The sequence below is a fragment of the Priceomyces carsonii genome, assembly GCF_900007245.1.
Source record: "Priceomyces carsonii strain CBS4050 genome assembly, scaffold: Debaryomyces_carsonii_scaffold_2, whole genome shotgun sequence".
NCBI lineage: Eukaryota > Fungi > Ascomycota > Pichiomycetes > Serinales > Debaryomycetaceae > Priceomyces > Priceomyces carsonii.
Window position 1 is genome coordinate 230,249 of NW_026946675.1, and position 20,821 is coordinate 251,069.

At 36.7% G+C, this 20,821-nt stretch overlaps 11 protein-coding genes across 11 annotated transcripts; 6 read left to right on the plus strand and 5 right to left on the minus strand.

Annotated features, from left to right (window-relative positions):
• Positions 1 to 1,495: 1,495 nt before the first annotated feature.
• Positions 1,496 to 3,502, plus strand: PRCAT00001567001 (uncharacterized protein; the record flags this gene model as incomplete). The annotated part of the gene is made up of 1 exon (XM_062951367.1): positions 1,496 to 3,502. The coding sequence occupies one exon, from the start codon at positions 1,496 to 1,498 to the stop codon at positions 3,500 to 3,502; it is 2,007 nt and encodes a 668-aa protein (XP_062808376.1).
• Positions 3,503 to 3,813: 311 nt separating this feature from the next.
• PRCAT00001568001 (monothiol glutaredoxin) lies at positions 3,814 to 4,359 on the minus strand (the record flags this gene model as incomplete). The annotated part of the gene is made up of 2 exons (XM_062951368.1): positions 3,814 to 4,269; positions 4,324 to 4,359. The coding sequence occupies 2 exons, from the start codon at positions 4,357 to 4,359 to the stop codon at positions 3,814 to 3,816; spliced, it is 492 nt and encodes a 163-aa protein (XP_062808377.1).
• A 692-nt stretch (positions 4,360 to 5,051) lies between these two features.
• Positions 5,052 to 6,281, minus strand: PRCAT00001569001 (phosphatase PAP2 family protein; the record flags this gene model as incomplete). The annotated part of the gene is made up of 1 exon (XM_062951369.1): positions 5,052 to 6,281. One exon carries the CDS (start codon positions 6,279 to 6,281, stop codon positions 5,052 to 5,054), a length of 1,230 nt encoding a protein of 409 aa, XP_062808378.1.
• A 435-nt stretch (positions 6,282 to 6,716) lies between these two features.
• PRCAT00001570001 (uncharacterized protein) lies at positions 6,717 to 7,388 on the plus strand (the record flags this gene model as incomplete). Its single annotated transcript, XM_062951370.1, has 1 exon — positions 6,717 to 7,388. One exon carries the CDS (start codon positions 6,717 to 6,719, stop codon positions 7,386 to 7,388), a length of 672 nt encoding a protein of 223 aa, XP_062808379.1.
• A 108-nt stretch (positions 7,389 to 7,496) lies between these two features.
• On the minus strand, positions 7,497 to 8,021 carry ATP7 (F1F0 ATP synthase subunit d; the record flags this gene model as incomplete). The annotated part of the gene is made up of 1 exon (XM_062951371.1): positions 7,497 to 8,021. One exon carries the CDS (start codon positions 8,019 to 8,021, stop codon positions 7,497 to 7,499), a length of 525 nt encoding a protein of 174 aa, XP_062808380.1.
• Positions 8,022 to 8,301: 280 nt separating this feature from the next.
• Positions 8,302 to 11,310, plus strand: PRCAT00001572001 (uncharacterized protein; the record flags this gene model as incomplete). Its single annotated transcript, XM_062951372.1, has 1 exon — positions 8,302 to 11,310. One exon carries the CDS (start codon positions 8,302 to 8,304, stop codon positions 11,308 to 11,310), a length of 3,009 nt encoding a protein of 1,002 aa, XP_062808381.1.
• An 889-nt stretch (positions 11,311 to 12,199) lies between these two features.
• On the plus strand, positions 12,200 to 13,177 carry PRY1 (Pry1p; the record flags this gene model as incomplete). Its single annotated transcript, XM_062951373.1, has 1 exon — positions 12,200 to 13,177. One exon carries the CDS (start codon positions 12,200 to 12,202, stop codon positions 13,175 to 13,177), a length of 978 nt encoding a protein of 325 aa, XP_062808382.1.
• A 204-nt stretch (positions 13,178 to 13,381) lies between these two features.
• Positions 13,382 to 14,665, plus strand: PRCAT00001574001 (uncharacterized protein; the record flags this gene model as incomplete). The annotated part of the gene is made up of 1 exon (XM_062951374.1): positions 13,382 to 14,665. One exon carries the CDS (start codon positions 13,382 to 13,384, stop codon positions 14,663 to 14,665), a length of 1,284 nt encoding a protein of 427 aa, XP_062808383.1.
• Positions 14,666 to 14,667: 2 nt separating this feature from the next.
• On the minus strand, positions 14,668 to 15,552 carry PRCAT00001575001 (uncharacterized protein; the record flags this gene model as incomplete). The annotated part of the gene is made up of 1 exon (XM_062951375.1): positions 14,668 to 15,552. The coding sequence occupies one exon, from the start codon at positions 15,550 to 15,552 to the stop codon at positions 14,668 to 14,670; it is 885 nt and encodes a 294-aa protein (XP_062808384.1).
• A 113-nt stretch (positions 15,553 to 15,665) lies between these two features.
• Positions 15,666 to 16,877, minus strand: SWD2 (WD-repeat containing protein; the record flags this gene model as incomplete). Its single annotated transcript, XM_062951376.1, has 1 exon — positions 15,666 to 16,877. The coding sequence occupies one exon, from the start codon at positions 16,875 to 16,877 to the stop codon at positions 15,666 to 15,668; it is 1,212 nt and encodes a 403-aa protein (XP_062808385.1).
• Positions 16,878 to 16,962: 85 nt separating this feature from the next.
• BBC1 (Bbc1p) lies at positions 16,963 to 19,908 on the plus strand (the record flags this gene model as incomplete). The annotated part of the gene is made up of 1 exon (XM_062951378.1): positions 16,963 to 19,908. The coding sequence occupies one exon, from the start codon at positions 16,963 to 16,965 to the stop codon at positions 19,906 to 19,908; it is 2,946 nt and encodes a 981-aa protein (XP_062808386.1).
• Positions 19,909 to 20,821: the final 913 nt, after the last annotated feature.

Below are 20,821 nucleotides of genomic sequence, written 5' to 3' on the forward strand. Positions count from 1 at the left end.
GGAGAGTTTCATAGGGAGGGACAACAAGCAGGCACAATAACGTTTCCTGATGCGACATTTAATCTAATCGTGTTCTTTCGAGCTTTTAAACACGACACATGCGACATTCGGATGGAAAACTTTGTACGAAAACTGGTCCCGGCCGGGTATGTCGGTCTCTCTTAGCCTTCACATTGCATTGCAGCAACCGACTTGGATCTACATGGAAGCTTCCTCAGGAATTCGGCCAGTTTTTCAAGAGAATGAAAAAGCTCCAATTCGTTTACATTTCGAAGACAGTTTTCCATCTACTATGATATATGCAAAAGAATTTATTTGCATTATGTCATGACGACTATCCTCGTTCACGCGTCGCAGTGTCAACTTGACCTTACGCTATAAGTAATATGTCGGATACACGAAGTATAACACAAGTGTAGAGAGCATTCCTCTCTAAAATTGTATTTTTATAATTCGTAAGCTCAGATAACCATATTGATCGATGAGTTCGTAACTGATATTCGGGACGTCTTGTGAATAAGATAATCAAACAAAACGATCCTGCTTAGAATGACATGATGGATGCACTTTCCCATATTGATCCCCTTGGTGTCATTTGTAATAATCATCCGTCAAACTTATTGATACAAAGCTACTTGCGCTTAGTCATTGTACATCTCCGGTGATTGATCGGTCACTTGTCAACTGCGATCTCAAAGATTAACGCTACTACTTTCTCGTCTCATGTGAGAGTCTCCAGCCTCGGATATCATATTCCGAAATTATCTCGAGAAAACTTAGTTACGGGCTACTAACATATACTTACTTACTACACTGCATTCTGCTTTTTATAGCGTTGTTCTGCACTCTGAGCGGGGCTTTGAAGTTTGGTATCGGTCTCAGTTTTGGATTATTTTTCTGTAACTTATCTGTAAACAATATATCGTGGGCGATCTTTTCCTTATCTGGTATCTACTTACGTAAATTTCTGCAGATATTACAAAACCATGACGTCATGTTCTGAAAATAGAAGTAAACATTTTTTTTTTAGCTATGAGCGACCCCATAATTCGGGTCGTGGTAGTTGCTCAAAACATCCTCCTCACCCATATTATGCGAGACAGAGTTCATACCAATACATAACTCTCGCGCCGTAGATCTATATTAAGCATCCACTGCACCCACAAAATATTGAAACAACGTCAATTCCCCACCCATACACAATAAGTCTTGGTAAATTTCTTCTTGATTTAAAAACAATCAGACATCCAAATAAGGGGTAAGATCAAAAATTTCAAAAATCAAAGACAGTGGGTATCTTTTGAAGTTGTTGAATAGGCATAAACACGTTTGTATAAGCAAAGTATACTTATATCATTTTTTGACAAATATCGTGTGACCCCAATTGTAATCAATATCCTGTGAGTTTACGCAGAGCTAAGAACTATAATATATATAATATCTGTTTTTGAATCAACTTTTCAGTGTGAATTAAGAATATGATAATAATGCAAGTATGTATCCAACTCCTCAATTTGACTTCGTAATTATGCGTTGGCTGGTTGTTAATCATAATACTAACGGGCCCAAGAATTTCAAGAAACTATTTAAGGCAGATGGCCGTGGCGAGGAAGCTGACGAAGAGAGCTTATCGCCACTGTCTTCTTGTATGAATATTAATGCCATATCTTCGAGTACGTCCTCTGATCAATCTCCGAAAAAGACTAATGCAAGCTTCACTTTCAATGGACCTAATAGTTTGTATCCCGATTTACCGTCTCGATATCGGTTGTTCAATATACTTGGCGAAGGAGCATTTTCAACTGTCTATGAGGCTAAGGACTTACAACATAAGTCTCATGTAGCTGTGAAAGTTATAAGTAAAGAGAATTTATCAGTAAGACAATTGGCAAATGTTAAAAATGAAATTAATGTAATGAAGAAAGCGAATAATCATGAAAACGTTTTAAAACTATTGGACCACTATGATACTGAAAAGCATTGCTTTTTGATCCTAGAGTATTGCGATGGTGGTGAAATTTTTAACAAAATCATCGAATATACATATTTTAGTGAAAACCTTTCACGTCATGTTTTCAGGCAACTTTTATCAGCGATTGATTATTTGCATAATCAAGCTCACGTTGTCCACAGGGATATCAAACCTGAAAATCTCATTATCAAAAGAATTAAATATTTCGAACGCTCAAGGGAAGAATTTCTTGCTTCAAAGAGAGCTTCAGATGATGACTCCAAAATAGATGAGGGTAAATTTATTCCTGGAATTGGTGGAGGTACTATTGGCATAATAAAACTAGCTGATTTTGGTCTAGCGAAGCAGCTTAAGTCTGAATCGTCTAACTTTGACTCTGCATTGAAGACCCCCTGTGGAACAGCAGGATACACTGCTCCAGAGGTTATCACTTGCAACGATAGATCAAATGACCGTACTAGATTTTTTAGTGCTACCTCAAAGAAAAATAATTACTCGAAAGCGGTCGATATTTGGTCGTTAGGTTGCTTGTTGTATACTGTCCTCTGTGGCTTTCCTCCATTTTATGACGATGATCCAGAAAACTTGACAGCGAAGATTATCAAAGGACAATATCTGTTTTTGAAGCCGTGGTGGGACGATATAAGTGATGATGCCAAAAATTTGATTGATCGCATGCTTGATGTGAATCCTGAATCCAGGATCTCTATCAAGGAGATATGGCAACATCCTTGGGTCAAAAACGTTACCTTTGATCAAGAAGTTGATATAGATACAACTTGTGATAATTACTTCTCTTCCAATGATACTAAATTTAATGATAGCTATTCTGAATCATTAAAGGATTCGGTGGAACATATCGAGTATTCAGAGGACCACTTATCAGTAGCAAAAACTATTTGTGGTACTTCTCCATTATTTTCACCGAGGGCTAATGCGATTCGGATGGTCTTCAATAATCGAGCAATGGCCCATGCGGGTTCATCTATATTGAATCAAAGTACTCACTCGAAAAGTTCAGTTCAATTTATCGAAAACATATCTGAAACGAACAATTCCTCTGATGAAACTGACTCGTGCTTAAAGAGGGACCTTTATAAAAATCATCCTAGGACTCCGAATCCAACACTGGATGATTTGAATGACTTGAATTTCAAAGATGTCTTTAAAGTTGATAAGATAATTGAAAGCGTACATAAGTCTGAAGATGATCATAGCGATAATGAGTACGAAGACGATGATGTTGGTAGTGGTGAAGATGATTTAGCAAGCCTAGACAATGATTTCACCAAAAGAAGGGATTCATCTCAAAAGTCACCAATATCGCTAGATTCAGATGAAGAAGCTTCTGACTACCGAACAAGGTCATCATCTATCATATCAGGTATTGCAGGTGATTTCAAATTTACATTGAATTTGAATGACTCAAATCTTTTAACAAGAAGAAGATCATCTACCTTGAAGTCTCTAAGTAAAATCAATTCAGGTACTTCTTCACTTCGTCAACGTACTGTTGATCCCACTGCATAACTAAACTCTGCATTTATGTCTATATACTCTCTGTTGCTCCAAGAAGGAGCGGCTAAAGATTTAGAGTGTTGCCATATACCATAACAAGGTACCCGCCCTTTCATTTCTTTTTACTTCGTTTACATTTAGGATCATTGTGCATATACTCATTTTTTCAAGGAAATTCTGTTTTATTTGGTTTTTTTTTTTCTATGTATAAATCATTACCACTATTGAAAAGGCTCAAGTGTCATACAAAATGTGTATTATCGTCATCTCTCAAAACTGAAAGCAGCGAAGAAAGATACCAAAGAATCTTGACTATGTAAACATCATGATCTATCGCTAGGCTTTACGTTTGCAGAGCTTTGTTCTGGCTCATCTTCTGGAATAAGACAATCACTTGCTTCCAACAATTCACCGAGTTCCCCCGACTGCGCCATAGACATCACTATATCGCAGCCTCCAACGAATTCCTTATTAACGTATAATTGAGGAATTGTTGGCCACGAGCTATATTCTTTGATACCATCCCTTAATTCAGGGTCCTCTAAAACATTATATGCGGCAAATTTTTCTGGATCGACACCTTCCTGACCCAAAATCTGAATTGTAGCTCGTGAAAATCCACATTGAGGAAACTCAGGAGTGCCCTTCATAAACAATACAACTTTCGATGAGCTAACCGCCTTATCTATAGCGTTTTTAATTTCGGTGGAAAGTGATCTAACCAATGGAAGAGTACATGGTTTAGTAAAGACAGATGACCTTACAAAAACTGGGCGGGACTATTGATGTTAGTATTGGTCATACAAAGAATTTTGCATTTAATGTGAACATACAATTCTCAGACTATTGAATAAAGCTCTAGCAAACATATCTGATATGTGAATTTATAGTATTAACTTACTTTTCACAATACGCTCCTCGATTTTCACACTTCATAAAAGCTTACTCATCTAATTGATGTCAAACGAGTGGTTAGTAATATGCCGGAAATATCAAAAAATATAGTGCTCTCTCAACCGTCCAGCAGCAATGTGATTTCATTTTTTGCTTTAAATTGCTTGCTAAAATATATCTTACAAGAAATACTACCTTTCATTCATTGAGTCTTGTTAGGCTTCTTACTCTATCGTCAGATCTATTGTTACATACTTTCTATGTGAAGCATTCTTGACTTCTGGCTTTATTGTACAGTTTCCTCTAATTTTGAATAGGTTCAAAGTAGCCCGATAAGCTCAAGCATCTTACAGCTGTATTTGTCGTTCGGCCTCAAAATCTTTTTACCAAAGTAGTATCAATACAATGTATGATAATCTGATAATTCTAGGAGCAAAGCCGGATACAAGTAAAGATGAGCTTTTATCGCTTCTTCTCGAGCTTAATCCACAACTGTTTATAAGCATGCAAAAGAAGCATCGAGTCAGAATCATCACGACTCAAATTGAAACTAAGCTAATTTCTTTAAACTTTTTCTCATTCGAATGAACTATAATGCTATTCTAATTGTACATACTTTTCGTAAGGTAATATAATATATGCAAAAAAAAGGAAGCAAGATGAAAAACTATGCTAGAGGGTCAAAAAGATTTTGAAATCTTGTATTTTTAAAAATCCTCATTCCCATGGTACTACTGCCTTTAAAATCGTGCCTTAGTCTTGCTCTTATAAAATTCTCATCCACTCTTCCCAAGCCATTTCTGCATATTCTAAAAAACGTGAATACAAGAATAGAATAAACCAAGCCAACCAACAAATCAAACCTCCAATGATGATCCAAATATAGGGCTGACCACCACTGCCCTAATAGATAGACAAATGCTAGTATCTTGAATAAAGTCCATCTAGAATAATAGCTAACATAAAAGAAGATTAATGAAGTCATTGAAGAATGTATTGAGGGCAATGATGCAAATTTATGTGGTGTAGCGTAGTAAACAGCTTTATAAATCCTTTGGCCAATCTTCATATCTTGTCTTGTTATTCCATCGGCATATATCATATCATAAGTTGGTTGTTTGTTTTCTCCATATAATTTAATATACAATGGGGGGGCGTTGGGAAAGATGAGATGTGTGAATGCGATCAACATATTCTGCAACCCGATACTAACAGCATAAATACCAAGAGCACCTGATGGCTGAAACAAATAGAGCCAAAACCCAACGAATATTGGTACTAAGAAGTGTAGTATGACATAGAATATCCAAGCGATTAAGTTTTTTGCTTTATTTATGGGCAACTTTAACGTGAACAAGAGGTTCAAAATAAACCAGGAACATGCTAGCAAAATGGGAGGGCCTTGACTCCAGCAATTGTATGGCTTCCAAGAATGTGAATGCTTGATATGGTTTACAAGTCTCTTATTGTTGATACTATCATCGTTAAATTCATTAGCACCTAGCGGAAGATTTAATAGTTCGTAGTCTCCTGCTCCATCATCTTGTATTGAATTCTGAACTAAAGGCTTTGAATAATATTTCACATACAATAACCAACTTCCCGAAAATAATACAAGTAAAAATGTAAACAGTCCAATATATGATGATGAAGGGTTGAACAAATAATTATCCAATCTTAGCAAAAACTTGATCATTATAAACTCAGATCGCGGTATATGATCTATGAAGAGTGTGGAAGCTGCCCAAAGAACAATGAAGAAGCAGTTAAGAAATATTCTCTGTGCAAATTGCCATGGGGTTTTTCCGTTTAAAAGCGGTTGTATTAATCTCTTATTAACAACCATTTTCGCTTTCAGTATCACCATTGCTCTATAATTTATATCCTGTAACAACATTAGTGCTGTTAATGCCAGTACTTCCTCCTTGAAGCTGGAACTGAGCAAATTCCCCCGAGTCTAGAGTGATCAAAATATGCAACAGATAGATAAATTGGAACTGAAATAAGCTGACCTATTGATCTTGTGTGACTTGAAGCACTACTAAAGGGCAAAGCTATGCTTCGGTTACGTGACGTCTTTAATATAATTACGCGTATACTACGCCTTACTTACTAGAGCGACCGTTATCTAAAATTTGGTTAAGTGTATATTTTGAGGATTGTATGGAAAACTTTTTATGGGAGTGCGGTAAATTGGTTCTTTACCGCAGTTACCGTCAAAAGAACAAATAAGTCAGCAATAAGTAATTGGTCGAATACCAGACGTTAGACTTGACAAGCCTGATAAGAGCTGTCTCTAACTGAATCAAAGAACAGGATGATATTTTGAATTATGAAGACTAAGACCCTTTATGATTTTATAAAGTTGCAAGACGGTATCTTGAATGTTCCCTTACGTCATGATGTATATCCCACATTAGTTAACCAATCATGCCATTTTTTATTTAGCAGTAGAGAGCTAAAGCTTAATTTTATTGAGCAAATTAAAGGTAAGGGCACAGTGTTGTTAAACTGCGGCCAAGAAGAGTACTGTAATAATGGACCCACCATCATTCGAAGCGTAAGTTCATTTGAAAACTTATTACTCTTTTTGCAAAGTTTGTTGACTGAATACCTAGATTATGAATTACGAAATTTAGTTATTGACAACATATCAGTCTTTTATTGGGAGCTTAAAGTGCTACACCTGATGAGCTATAAAAGTATTGGATACAGATCTGATTCTTCAAATCAAAGTTATAAAAGATTCCTTGATCTCTTGGAACAATTGAAGGAGAAGTTTAAATGTAATATCGTTATAACTTCATGGGATGTAACTTTTGACAAAGGTTACAATTACAAAGGCAAGGAAGATATTGTTCCGAAAGATATATCGTCTCTTTCATATTTATCCCCGATGTATTTATTCTGGTGCGATTACATTTTGCATGCAGATGATTACTCTGACAAATACTTCGATAAGACAAATCATAGATGGGTTGTCATAGGAAAAGAAAACAATTAGGTTACTACAGAATAATACAGAACATGAAATCTACTTATAACCGTTTATTGTTTATGCTTATTCATATAAGCCATTCGATAGATTATGTAAGATGGAATAAAGAATTGATCACATAACTGTCAAGTCGCCAAACTTCTCTTTGTAGCCGGGTACTTCCCACTTTCCATTCTTTACCATATAAGTAACCTTCTCATCTAAATCTGGTCTTGCCTTGGCAACGTCATCGACAGTCAATTGGTCGAATGGCCTTGCACTTTCAATATCCTTCAAAGTGTCTTGCAACTGTTTAATTTCATCTAAAACAGATTTTTCGGTCAACTTTGCATTTTCAACCGCTTTCTCTTCAAAAATGTCGATAGTCTTCAAATTCTTAGAGACATCGTAAGTTGCAGGTTTGAAAGAGGAGACAGCTTTCTGAATTTCATCCACAACTTGACTGTTTTTCAAAATAGATTTATAGTGACTGAAATCAACCTCAGTTGGCTGTTCCTTCAAAGACAAATGTTCTTTTTTTGCATCGTCGTTTCTCTTCTTAAAGGCAGTCAAAGCTGAAGAGGTAGAACCAGTCAATCCCAAACTGGAAATGACCTTTGCCCAGTCTAATTTGTTAGAAATACTTCTCGCAACAGACATAATTGTTATTATACTTGTTCAATGGTTAATGCTAATAAAAGGAAATAGTTATAACATTTGTTAGATTCAATGATTGAAAGCCGAGTTTATTTTCCGCCCAATAAGAAGACTCTATTGGTATGTGCAGCACAAGAATATATGAGCATTTCACACGACTTGTTTATTACACAAATCTGCCTCTCTGCAGTTTAATATTGTGAGACAAAATCGCTGCAGTTTTCGTGGGCCGATAGGTCTTGATCAAGCTACGGGATCTATCAAAGGAGAGACTAAGATTGCAATGTCACCTCCAATGAAGGGGTTAACACAATTTATTGTGGATTTGAGGAACTCTAAGGATTTGGAAGAAGAGAATAAGCGCATCAATTTAGAAATAAATAACATTCAGACAAAGTTTAGTACCAATTTGAATGGGTATCAGAAGAAAAAGTACATCTGCAAGTTAATTTATATCTATTTGCTAGGTTATACTGATGTTGCGGAACTGGGCATGAGAGGTGCAATTGAATTGCTTGAATCTCTGAACTACGCTGAGAAGCAACTTGGATACTTGGCTATATCAATCTTCTGTTCTATAAAGCAACACCAGTCTGCTAAGGATCACTTACTAAACTTGATGGATAAGGTCCACATATTTCTTCGTAATGATTTACGCGTCGAAAATGACAATGTGAATTGTTTAGCAATTCAATTCATCTGTTCAACTTTCAACGTCCCAGATGAAAGTATTCTTCATATAGACGAACATGATGATGAATCTGGTAACTGGCTGGAATTGGTGTTGCTGATTTACTCATTCTGCACCTCTCCAATGCAGTCTTCAATGGTACGAAAGAAATCAACTTTGGCATTATTCACTCTCTTGAAATTATATCCTCATGCAATTGTCCAGCATGATAATTGGATTCCCAGACTTTTAACTTTGATTGATGATAGTGACTACGGTGTGGTAATTTCTTGTATTCCTTTGATGCGTTTTATCGTTACTCTTCAACCTCAGTTTATTAGATCCATAATGGCATCAATTTCCAATAAGCTTTATGCGTTGGTGGTTGATCAAAAATGTCCGGATCAATATTATTACTATGAAACTCCTGCGCCGTGGCTAGTAATTGAGCTCTTACAGCTTGTGGAATATTGCTTTTTATTAGCCAATGATCACACCTCGTTTTTTTTGTCCAGTGATTTAGATAGCCAAAGCTTATCAAATTTACGTCAGGTAGTAGCCAAATCCATTCAAAGCTCGTCTCGTCCGATCAAGGGTCTCCCAAACCGAAACACGCAAAGCTCAATTTTATTTCAATCCGTTTCACTAGCAGTTTTTATAGATCCCTCGCCGGATGCCATGAGTGGAGCAATGCATGCTTTAGTTCTTTTACTAAACTCGAATGAAACCAACACCAGGTATTTATCATTGGATGCATTGATAAAGTTATCTGCAAGGCAGATATCGAAACATCCGATGACATCCAATACATTTGATGAAGATTTACCAAAAATTTTTCTGTTATTGCATGATAAGGATATATCCGTAAGGAGAAAAGCATTGGATATTTTATACATAATATGTGACCAAAAATCATACAGTTCGATTTTGAACAAACTATTGGATTATTTCCCTCTGGCAGACTATGGTCTACGCTCAGAGATCGCTGTCAAAATTGCAATTTTAGCTGAGAGATTTGCCACCGATTCGACATCTTACGTCACCACTATGCTAAAGTTGTTATCTATTGGCGGCAGCTCTAACTCTAACGGAATGAATTATATTGGAAATGAAGTTTGGGAAAGAATTGTCCAAATTATTGTTAACAATGAAGATTTGCAAAAAAAGAGCTGCAAGTTTATTATTAGCTTATTGAAAAATCCTGAACCTAGCGATTTCAATGGAAAACGTAATTCTGTATCTGGGGAGCTCTCAGAGAACTTGGTAAAGGTTGCGGCTTTTGTTTTAGGCGAGTTTGGCCACTTAGTCAACGATAGTTTTGATACTTCAGTGAAAGTGCAATTTCTGTTGCTATATAGGGCATATTTCAGAGTATCGCTATTGACTAGGGCAATGCTTCTCTCTTCATTTTTAAAATATGCTATTAAAAGCTCTGATGAAGAATTCATTCCTGATATTATTGACTTGTTCGATGTTGAATCGAAATCAATTGATTTGGAAATTCAAACTCGTTCGCATGAGTATTTACAATTAGCTACTCATTTCTCAAACTCAAATGTTGGAAAGCGAGCAGTGGCCGCTTTGCCGGTCTTCGAAAAGAAAGAGAGCCCGTTGATGAATAGAATTGGTAACATTCGTAAATTGACATCAAGAAGCAGATCAGGTTCATTTGTTAATATCCTGAAGATCAGAAGAAGTAATACTATTAGCAAAAGCAACCTCAGATCGGGGTCTAACCTCACACTACCGATCGCAGAAGAAGGAGACAAAGAGTTGAATGAAACATCAAACGATATCAATCCTTTCGAAGATGATCCTTCAAACATAAATCCTGATGCAACATTGTCTCCAAATTGGTACGCAGGGTATCACAGGATACTTCACTTTGATGCGGGAATCTTTTTTGACGACCAATTGGTCAAAATTACGTACCGAGTGTTGAAAGAAAAGGATGTTTTGACCTATAAGTTTTCAATTATTAATAACTCGCTCAAAACTTTAGGAACAATTATAACTGGTCTAAACTTATTGAAGGTTAAAAATATGTCAAACTCAGACAATCCTAGTTACACATTGACCGTTAAAAAGATGCCAGATTCAACAGTGGATGATAAAACCACAATGGAAGTATCAGCAAAGGTTCGTGACGTAATTGAAAACGATCAGAGTCCGATATTATCAATCTCATTTAAGTGTGGAGGGACATTTGTTCAATTAAACCTCAAATTTCCAGTCCTGTTGTTGAAAACACTTTCGTCTTCAAAATCCAACTTAGAAGATTTCAAGAAAAGGTGGTTACAAATTGGCGATCTTTTGGGTGCGGAGGGTGAATTCAGTACTGATGTAAGTACTAGGCACGGGTACCTGTCGTCTAATATTTCTAGACTAATGGTTCGTCTTGGATACTCTGTAGTTCATTCCTCGCCAGATGATAATGATAATATTCTTGTTATGGGTGCTGGAATTATTCATACACAAAAATGCGATTATGGTTTGCTTACGACTATCCAAGGAATAGATGCTTCTGTCAAGCGCTTTAGAATAGTTGTGCGTTGTACCGGTGGTGGTATTGCAACTGTTATTGCGGAGACATTGAAAGAAATATTTGAAGGTAGATTTTAAAGTTCATAGATTAGAATATTAATTTTTGATGAATATTTTTCGCAATTTTAAAATTTTTGAAATTTTTGTAAACTTCGATAATGCTTAAACCCTCCACTCGGAAGACAGTAGCATAAAAATAGCAAACGGAAATGATTTGCAAATGACGATCTTTCTAAGAGAATGCACTACTATACGAGTTGATCACCAGAGCATCATAAGCCATGTCTTGTAAAGTTCTTCTAATTTCCTAGTTAGGAAGTACGACTTGGCCAAATTAAAGGTTGAACTCTATTAAAATCCAGTTCTTTTTAAACAAAAGTCTTCACATGCAGCCGGTAAACACAAGCTAGGAATTTTATAATTAATGAGTATTAATAATAGTTATCTTAATATGTTCTGATTATTGAATGAATATGGCACTAGCTAAGTTCGAACAAATATATACTTATCAGACCTGTGTAGTTGAAAACAGAAATATATAGACATTGCAATTACTGAACTTGTAATATCCTTCCTAAGATAAAAGGTGATAATGACTTACACTGTTCCTTTATTCTAAGAGTCTCTTCGTACTAAGCGAGACTTCCTCTTTAGTTAACTGGATCTCAAAATTTCCTAATTAGGAAATAGTAAGATTACCCTTTATGTCAAATTTCTAATTTTTGAGGTCAATTGTAAGGCAGTTAATTTGCAGCTCTTATTAAATTACCGAATAAGAGAAAGATTATTGCAGGATAAAAGACACAGGAGCAAAGTAGCCATATTGAGGGGCAATTCTGCTTGCTGTTAGCTCTTCCATATTTCCAAGTCTATATATATCGTAGCATTCCTTGGGTACGGATGCAAGCGGTGTAGGCAAATAGATTACGCCCAAGTAACTTACTGTGCTCCAACAAAGAACTGAAAAATGAAGTTAGGAACGGCGGCAAGTTATAACGCCATACTTCTATTTTTACAAATTACAACAATAAAGGCTGCTCCAGCTCCTCAAGTTGTTACAGTATGGCAAACGGCAACTCAAGTAATTAATACGGATGGCTCATTATACACATTATTAGACCCATCTGCTGCGAGCGGAAATGCAGTTACAACATCTTCAACATCTTCGACTTCTTCAACCGGAGTTTCCAGTAGCCCAGCTGAGACGTCAAGCTCCACAAATGTGTCGACCGGTAGCTCCAGGTTTAGTTCATTCTTCAGTTCGATAGATAAATTTTTAAATGGTCTCAGAGGAGATTCAAGTTCAGCTTCGAGCTCAAGTGACACAATTGAAACCAAAACCACTTCTTCATCAGATGTGAATCCAAATACAGTAACTACAAGTTACACATCAGCTACAAGCTCAGTGTTATATACCCCCACTGAGGCGGAAACGACTTCATCGACTTCATCTACGTCAGAATCATCTTCATATGCCTCGTCATCAGCGGGCATTTATGATGCCATTTACGAAAGCCAAGACATTGATAAAACCTTCGCAAAAGATACTCTAGATGCCCACAATAAATATAGGGCTCTCCATCAAGTTGGCGATTTGTCATGGGATGTTGACGCTTACAACTATGCTAAAAGTAATGCAGACAGCTATGACTGCTCCGGTGTTTTGACGCATACTCATGGTCCATATGGCGAAAATTTAGCTGCAGGTTTCAGCACTGGTCCTTCAGCCGTTGCGGCCTGGTATGCAGAAGGTGATTCATATAGCTATACGAGCGCCAACACTTATGATCATTTTACACAGGTAATCTGGAAAGGATCGACTAAACTAGGATGCGCATACAAGGACTGTTCAGCTGAAGGTTGGAAAAAGTATGTCATATGCTCTTATGATCCTCCTGGAAATGTTATTGGTAAGAATAGCCTTAACGTTTTTCCAGAGACCTGAGTAACTTACAAACCGCAAAAGTAGTCTATAGTTATATTACTACCATGTATAGCTATATTTTCTTATTAAGAAGTAAACTCTCTTGTAATATAACTTTAAAGATGTATGGAATGTGCTCCTATATGTGATTCAGATTAGTAGACCTGGAATGATGTACAAAAACTTTCGACAGTGCAAAAAAAAAAAAATACTCCTACGGCTGAGATGGCTAACTCAGTATATTTTTTTGAAAATGGGCTCAGAAAGGTTTATCCTTACTATTTTGCATTCAATACTCACGTTAAGACAAGGTGGATGGATAAAACCCTTCTAGAAGTTTTTTCGAATGAATTGGGACAAAATCCAGAGTTGATAAAACAGAATATTAAAGATCATTTATTGTACATAATAAGCGATTACGGGAAGAAGAATGGCTCGATCGTAGTAAAGGGCTGGAATGCCTTGGAAAAGAGAAAGTTGAATGTACATGATGTCATATATAACTCAAAGCACATGCATGAACCTAGTGTTCCACATTCTCCAATTTCTTCAAGTAAACTAGAGGCGAGTCTAAATCAGTTTAAAACTAGCATACCAATCGTACATGAGAACACTGATCTAATAGTGGTCGATAAACCATCAGGTATTGCAACACATCCGACTGGATCTTATAGATATAATTCCATCACTGAGATTTTAAAATACGACCTAGAATTCGATAATATTTGGCCCTGTCACAGGTTGGATAAATGTACCTCAGGAATTTTGATCTTAGCTAAAACTAAATTAGCTGCTGGAAAATTTCTGAAACTAGTGAAAGAGAAGGAAGGAAATATCAGCAAGGAATACATAGCTCGAGTAGAGGGCAACTTTCCAGACGGCAAAGTTACAGTCAATTGTCCAATTTTCTCGTTAAACACCGGTGGCTACTTGATGCAATCAAATATTGAAAAGTTACCAGTAAATTCTTGCACAAAATTTACAAAGATACGCTATGACTCGCAAAGAAAACAAAGTATTGTGATATGTCAACCTTTGACGGGAAGAATGCATCAAATTAGAATTCATTTGCGGAATATGGGACATCCTATAGTAAATGATTTTCTATATAATTATTTAAGTAAAGATTTGGATGACATCAGAAAACTCAAAAATGAAATTGAGATAGAATTATATCAAAGAATATTCCTTAAGTTTTCGGCGTTTTCGAATTTTCGAGATGAACCTAACGTTAATGATGTGGCATTTATCAATATCTTGGAGCTTACCAAATTTTATGAGGATCTAGTAATTCGATCGAAAATTGAAGCCCTAAGAAACCTAAGAAAAACCTTTATCAAAACTCTTAAAACAGAGTTCAACCAAAAATGCACAGAATGTGGGAGTGATTTATTCGACAGAGATAGTGATGCATGTCTGACCATCTATTTGCACGCGTATAAGTACTCAAGCCCTCTGAATCGCTCTTTATCATTTGAGACCAATATGCCTCACTGGTGTTTAGAGTGAGCTTATGCTAACTTTTCTTTGTTACCTAGAAATGGTAGTTTAGGATAATAACCTGGGACGTTTTCAGCTCCGAGTGTATTGTACCTGCGGACATCTTTTAATAGAAATTGACCCTTCCTAAACTCTTTATTGTGCTCTCTACTGATACTAAGAGTTGTTTTGCGTAATTCATTATCATTGAGCAAACGATACAAAGACTTATTCGTCTCTTCTTGAATCTCCCTTTTATCATCCTCTGTAACTGGAACTACTGATAATCTAAAATAAAAGACACCAGATACTAAATTGTATTGAGAATGATCCTTAATACATCTCTTCACAGAATTGAATAATGCCCTTTTGATAAGTTTGCGGTATTTTGATCTGCATGTGGCAATACTCAAGGGAAATAAATCCTCTTGAAAATAGGTCAAGTTTTGATATTGACCACGATATCTCTCGAGATTACTTTGGAGTGTAGAGTTATTCAATTTAAACCCACCCCTATTCGTGAAAGTGTATGCAATATTAGATTTCCTAGCCAAGGAAATATAATGCTGCTCAGGAAAAAAATGAAGTGAAAAAAACCTATTTCCTGCTAATCTGGGCAATTTCTTAATTAACTTTCCTCTTTGAATATGTCTATAAGCGGCAGAATCAATACCTTTAATATCTGTGGGCTGAACTGGCAAAATATCTTGTCTAGCATGGTCAGGTATGAAATTTTTAGGATAAGTTTGCTTGAGATATTCAGAGTGGTCGCCAAACTTAGGTATAGAGTTACTATAAGTTGAACACGAAAAATAACCTTCTTTGAACTTATCACGAAGATGATTTACTTGCAATTTAGACGAAAGATTTTGAAAAGGTGGTCCTGAAGATAAAACGCGAATGCCAGTATTCTTCATATTGAAGAATACTCTCTACTACTGTCATTTTTTCACTACTAAGTGCGTGATTTCTATTTTAACCTAAATTTTATCGTCGGTACTACATATAATTAATGTGTACAAGAATGATGCTAATGAAGTTTTGGTTGCCACAATGATACCGTATTATCAGCAGTAGCCAATGTCAAAAGTTTTGGATTAAAGGCAACAACTTTTGGGATACCCTGCTGAGTTTCAATAACTTTAAATGGATCTGAATATTTCGGATTATCGGTCGGTGTCACAACATGATTTCCACCATCAGTTGTTTTAATACCTGTTAAGTCAAATGTGGATAGATTCAGCATCAAAGAACCAGCGAAAACAAATTTTCCACATGTGGAGAAACAAGCTGGTCCATTATAAGGATATTTGAACGACATCCATGGAACATTATAAGGGTCTTGAATATGGTCCATTCGAAGAATCGTAAGCAATTTGCCCAGAAATGCATCAACTATATAATGCTCAGGAGAATCCGTGGATACTAAAAGTAATTTCCCATTATTTGAAAATTCTATCTTGTTCCAAGTCTGACCAGGAAGGATTTCAATTTCTGTGCTTAGAAATGGTCCTTTATCGAAGTTATTCATTCCGTATAGTGATATTGTTCCATATTTAGTCAGTCCCTTTGGGTCAGGATTTTTACCTACTGCAAAAACCAAGCCTTGGGCATCAAATGCAATGACTGAAATCTGTCCGACGTCTAGATTTCCTATAGGATTAGACGATTTTAGGTCCCACATTTTAACACTTCTATCCACGCTCGAGCTCAAAAAGACATCGAGCAACGGGTTTACTTCTATAGAAGTAACCTGCCCTTTATGACCTTTAAAATATCTGATATATTGATTATTATCGAGAGATAAGTATCTGACTGCATTATCGACATCCAATTGGGCTGATGGTGTTGAAGCGTAGAGGCAATTCAAGCCCTGATGAGTGAATCTGGCTACATGAGCACCATATTTCTGAGACTGAATATCCTTATAGTGTATTCCTTTATGTACATCGTATAATTGTATAGATTTATCAACTCCTGAAGATATCAAGTACTGTCCAGAATCGTCAAAGTCTAATGATGTTATGCTCGCTTCTTGATGGTAATTAAATGTTTTAACAGGTCGAAATGCCCCAATTATGTTTTCATTTACAAACACGGTAGATGAACCCCCTTTGACCAGATGACTGGTATGGGACATTCTTGCTGTGCGCTCTCTGCAAACACAAGAAGAGCGCGAAAGCTGCAATCTTATTTTTTTGTCGTCACAATTTATACTAACTGTCGTGCATATTGCCAGCATTTGAGTAAGATCATTCAATTCGTCACGGAAAGTCAGGATTGTTGATTCTAAAACACATAACAAGAAGCAAGCACAGATTTTGGAAATGTCAGAACATGAACTCCCGTTCAAAGTCAAAGCTGTGTATGACTATACATCTGATTTTGAGGATGATTTAAGTTTCCAAGCAGGTCAAATAATAACAGTTTCAGCAGTCGAGGATGAAGAGTGGTATACTGGAACTTATGATGGTAAATCCGGAATGTTTCCTAAGAATTTTGTTCAAATTATAAAAGAAAAGGCTTCAATTCCACATCAGTTAAAAGAATCTCATTTAACTACAGAGGATCGTGAAGCTCATGTTGAACCAAACCAAAAAGATTCAAATCAGGATGAACAAATTATGAAACCAAAATCTGAAGTTGGAAGCACATTTAAGCTGGAAGATGACTTGAATACGAGTAATAGAAAAAGCTTTGAATCCAACAGAGAGAAGCTTCGGGCCACCGAGCTGAATACACAGAAGCTTCCTATACCAATTGCACAAAAAGTGAACGACCCCTATACTCTCAAAAAGCAGTTTCCAGCATCAGGTAAATCTCATTACATACCACAGGTAAAGCCGAGAGATGAATCCAATCTTGTGAGTCACCCTCACTATGAATCTGTTCCTACCAGTGAAATTGTCAATGAGTCTACAAAGAGAGAAGACGAAAAGAACGAAGAAGGCCCTAAGATTGGATTGAAAGAGCGTATTGCGTTGCTTCAAAAACGTCAGCAAGAAGAGGCTGAAAGAGAGGCCGCTGCAATGAAGAAAAGAGAGGAAAAAAAGAAGGCAGCTCTTGAGCGAGAAAAGTTAAAGAAGCAAAAAGAAGAAGAAGAAGAGGAAGAAGAGGAAGAAGAAGAAGAAGAGACAAAATATCCTCATCAAGATGAGGTTGCAGCAGATTTAGGTGAAGAGGAAAATTTTGTGTCCCGAGTAGAAAAGCCTGATGAAAGTCGAAACAAATCTCATTCTGATGGAGCATCGATGGAAGACGATATCAATATAGCTGCTGATGAAGAGGATGTAGAGGAAGATTTGGATGAATCCGAAGATGAAGAACTAAAGAGAAAGAAATTGGTGGAGAGAATGGCAAAGATATCAGGTGGAAGGAATATGTTCGGGATGATGGGAATGACACCTTCTTTTGGCGCTCCGCCATCTAAACAATCGAAGGATGACCACCATATTTCAGAAGCGAGAAAAAGTGCTGAAAAAAGAGTCACAGGTAATCAAGAACCTACGCAGACTATACCGACCCCACCTTTCACCAATACGGAAGCATTAAATAAAGGTGGGAACCTTGATAATGAGGATCACAATATCGAAGAGTCGGAGAGTGACTATGATGATGCTTACAAGAAGACCTCAGCCGTTGGTAACTCTGGGAAAAGAGAGTCTATTTTGCCCGAAGCAGCCGAACTGTCAGACTCTGAAGAGAGCTTGCCGAAACCGAAGACAACTCGAGTTGTCCCTCCAGTACCTACAGTTCCTCAAACATTCTCATCTGATATTTCGTCTCATAGAGAAGAGATAGGAGATACTGACGAGATTACACTTAACAGATCTTCTTTAGAAGCAGAACCCACGGGATATGATGCAGACGAAGATCTTTCTGATTTGGCCAAAGTGCCTAGTTTAAAGAATGTGCATGTTTCTCCAGATAAAGGTAACAGAAGCTCTATATCTTCTACAAGGAGTTCGAAAAGTATTCACCAAGCGCCACCACCTGTACCATCTGTACCTGCTGTACCTGTTTCTCCAATCATATCTCAATCCACTTCAAATTCGCAAGAATATAAGAAGCTTCAAAAGGATAGCTCCTTTCATGAACCACCACCCTTACCACAAGAAGATGTACCATCTTTTATGAAAGAACCCCAGCTGAAGACACAAGGCGGTAGCTCCAGCGACGATGAAAATGCGACTGAGCTCCAAAAAGAGAGCTTTGATGAAGATTTTTCATTTGCCCCGTCCATTCCAGCTAGATCGAAAACTTTTCCAGCACAAGCTCCCGAAGTACCTCCTCCTGTTCCACGAGACCTTCCACCTCCTCCAGTTCCCCCAATTTCAAAAAATGTTCCGAAGAGGGCAGCGACAGATATTGACACTGTTTACTCCCCAACCTCTTTAACTGAGTCAAAATATGGTGTGCCGTTGTCGTCGAATTCGCGTAAATCAATAGACTCCACAATGTCAAGAAGTGGAAAACTGAGTCAGGACAGATCCCAGGCGGATGCTATGCACGATGACTTGGAATATGAGCTTGGAAATATTAACGAAAATTCTAAGTGGTGGCTAAAAGGTGATTTACCAGATTTATTAGCCTCGAAAGCAGGAATTGATCTCATTTATGAAATTGACTTTAATACTATTACCAAAAGAGGTAACAGAGTCATTAACTATTGTGACTACTATGTGTTATTTTACGATTTATCGCAATTGGTCTTTGAATTGGAATATGAGAAGGAAGATCCTAGATCGACTGTAAAACTCACAAACTACTTCACAAAACCGATTCCATTGATAAGAAAAGATTTTTTGGATAAATTTCACGTTGATAACAGCTCAAACATAATTGGACAGGCGCTTTCTTTATTGAATTCAAAACTTTCTGATAGTCTTGTACCTGCAATATTAAAGAATTATCCTAATATTTTGAAACCTATTGGTACGAAATCATTTGGCGTAACGATTTACAAGAATATCAATAACAACAGTATCGCGAAGATTGATGAGATTAAAGGTGGTGACATTCTTTGGATTAAAAATGGACAGTTCGCTAGTCATAAGAGCTTGATAGGCTCCGGTAAACCCATTGTATTAGGAGAGGGAGACCTGGTGTATGCGGCAGTGATTTATGAATTTGACCCGAAGAAGGAGAAATTCAAGGTCATAGAGCAGGATAACTCTGGACTTGTAAGAAAAGAAAGTTATAAACTTTCAGACTTCAAAGGTGGAAGAATAAGAGTTTTCAGAGTTGTTCCCAGAAGCTACGTTGAATGGTAGGTTTTTATACCTTCCTCACTATTTAGAATGATTTTATGTATTGAATAAATATAAGATAATAAATTAAGATCGGAACACAATTATATCTCTTAGACCAGAGCAGGCGAAGCCTTAGGTGTACCACTTCCATAGTTATTTAATCCAAATTTATGAAATCCACAGAATAAGCCAGTATATATTTATGAGTTAGAAACATCGGGTTTACTTTCAGTAGGAATTTGCTTAGAAGATTAGAAGTTCAACAATTATAGATGGAAAATATCAGAAATGTAATGGATACAACAATATAGGAAAAAAACTGCACAACGGGAGCCAACTACTATCAAAAGGAAAAAAAAGTGATCTTAACAATACAAGACAGATTGATCATCATAATATTTAATTAATGGGATTGAGATGGAAATGGATTCTAATGTTTTGCTTTAATGTGAATAATCTATTGATTTAGGTTCATTATCTAATTTCAGAATACGCATCGTAGGAGTTGTTTTTGGAAGTTTTATCGGATCACAGCTAAAGAATTATGGTACTCCTCATGAATGCTTCTAAATCCTAACCTGGTCTGAAAGACTATTATGTTCACGATTTTTTTATCATATAGTTTCTGGTGAAAGAAAAATTAGTGGGGTCTCCTCACTTTTATATCAAGTATGACCGCAAAAACCTGACATGATCCAATTACAAAAATTTGAAGACACTTGTAGGACCTGGAATGTCAAGGTTACGGAGAAAAGCCCAGTGGCCCATATCTGCCTCAAGTAATATCATCACTACAATTGTTGCTGCCCCAAGGTACACCCAGAATAATTAATTAAAATTTTAATGCTCTATATAATGTCATCTGTAAATTTCATTGTCACTTAGTTACTAGGATCCGATAAACCTTCGTGTCTTACTAAGACCTTTTAGTGAA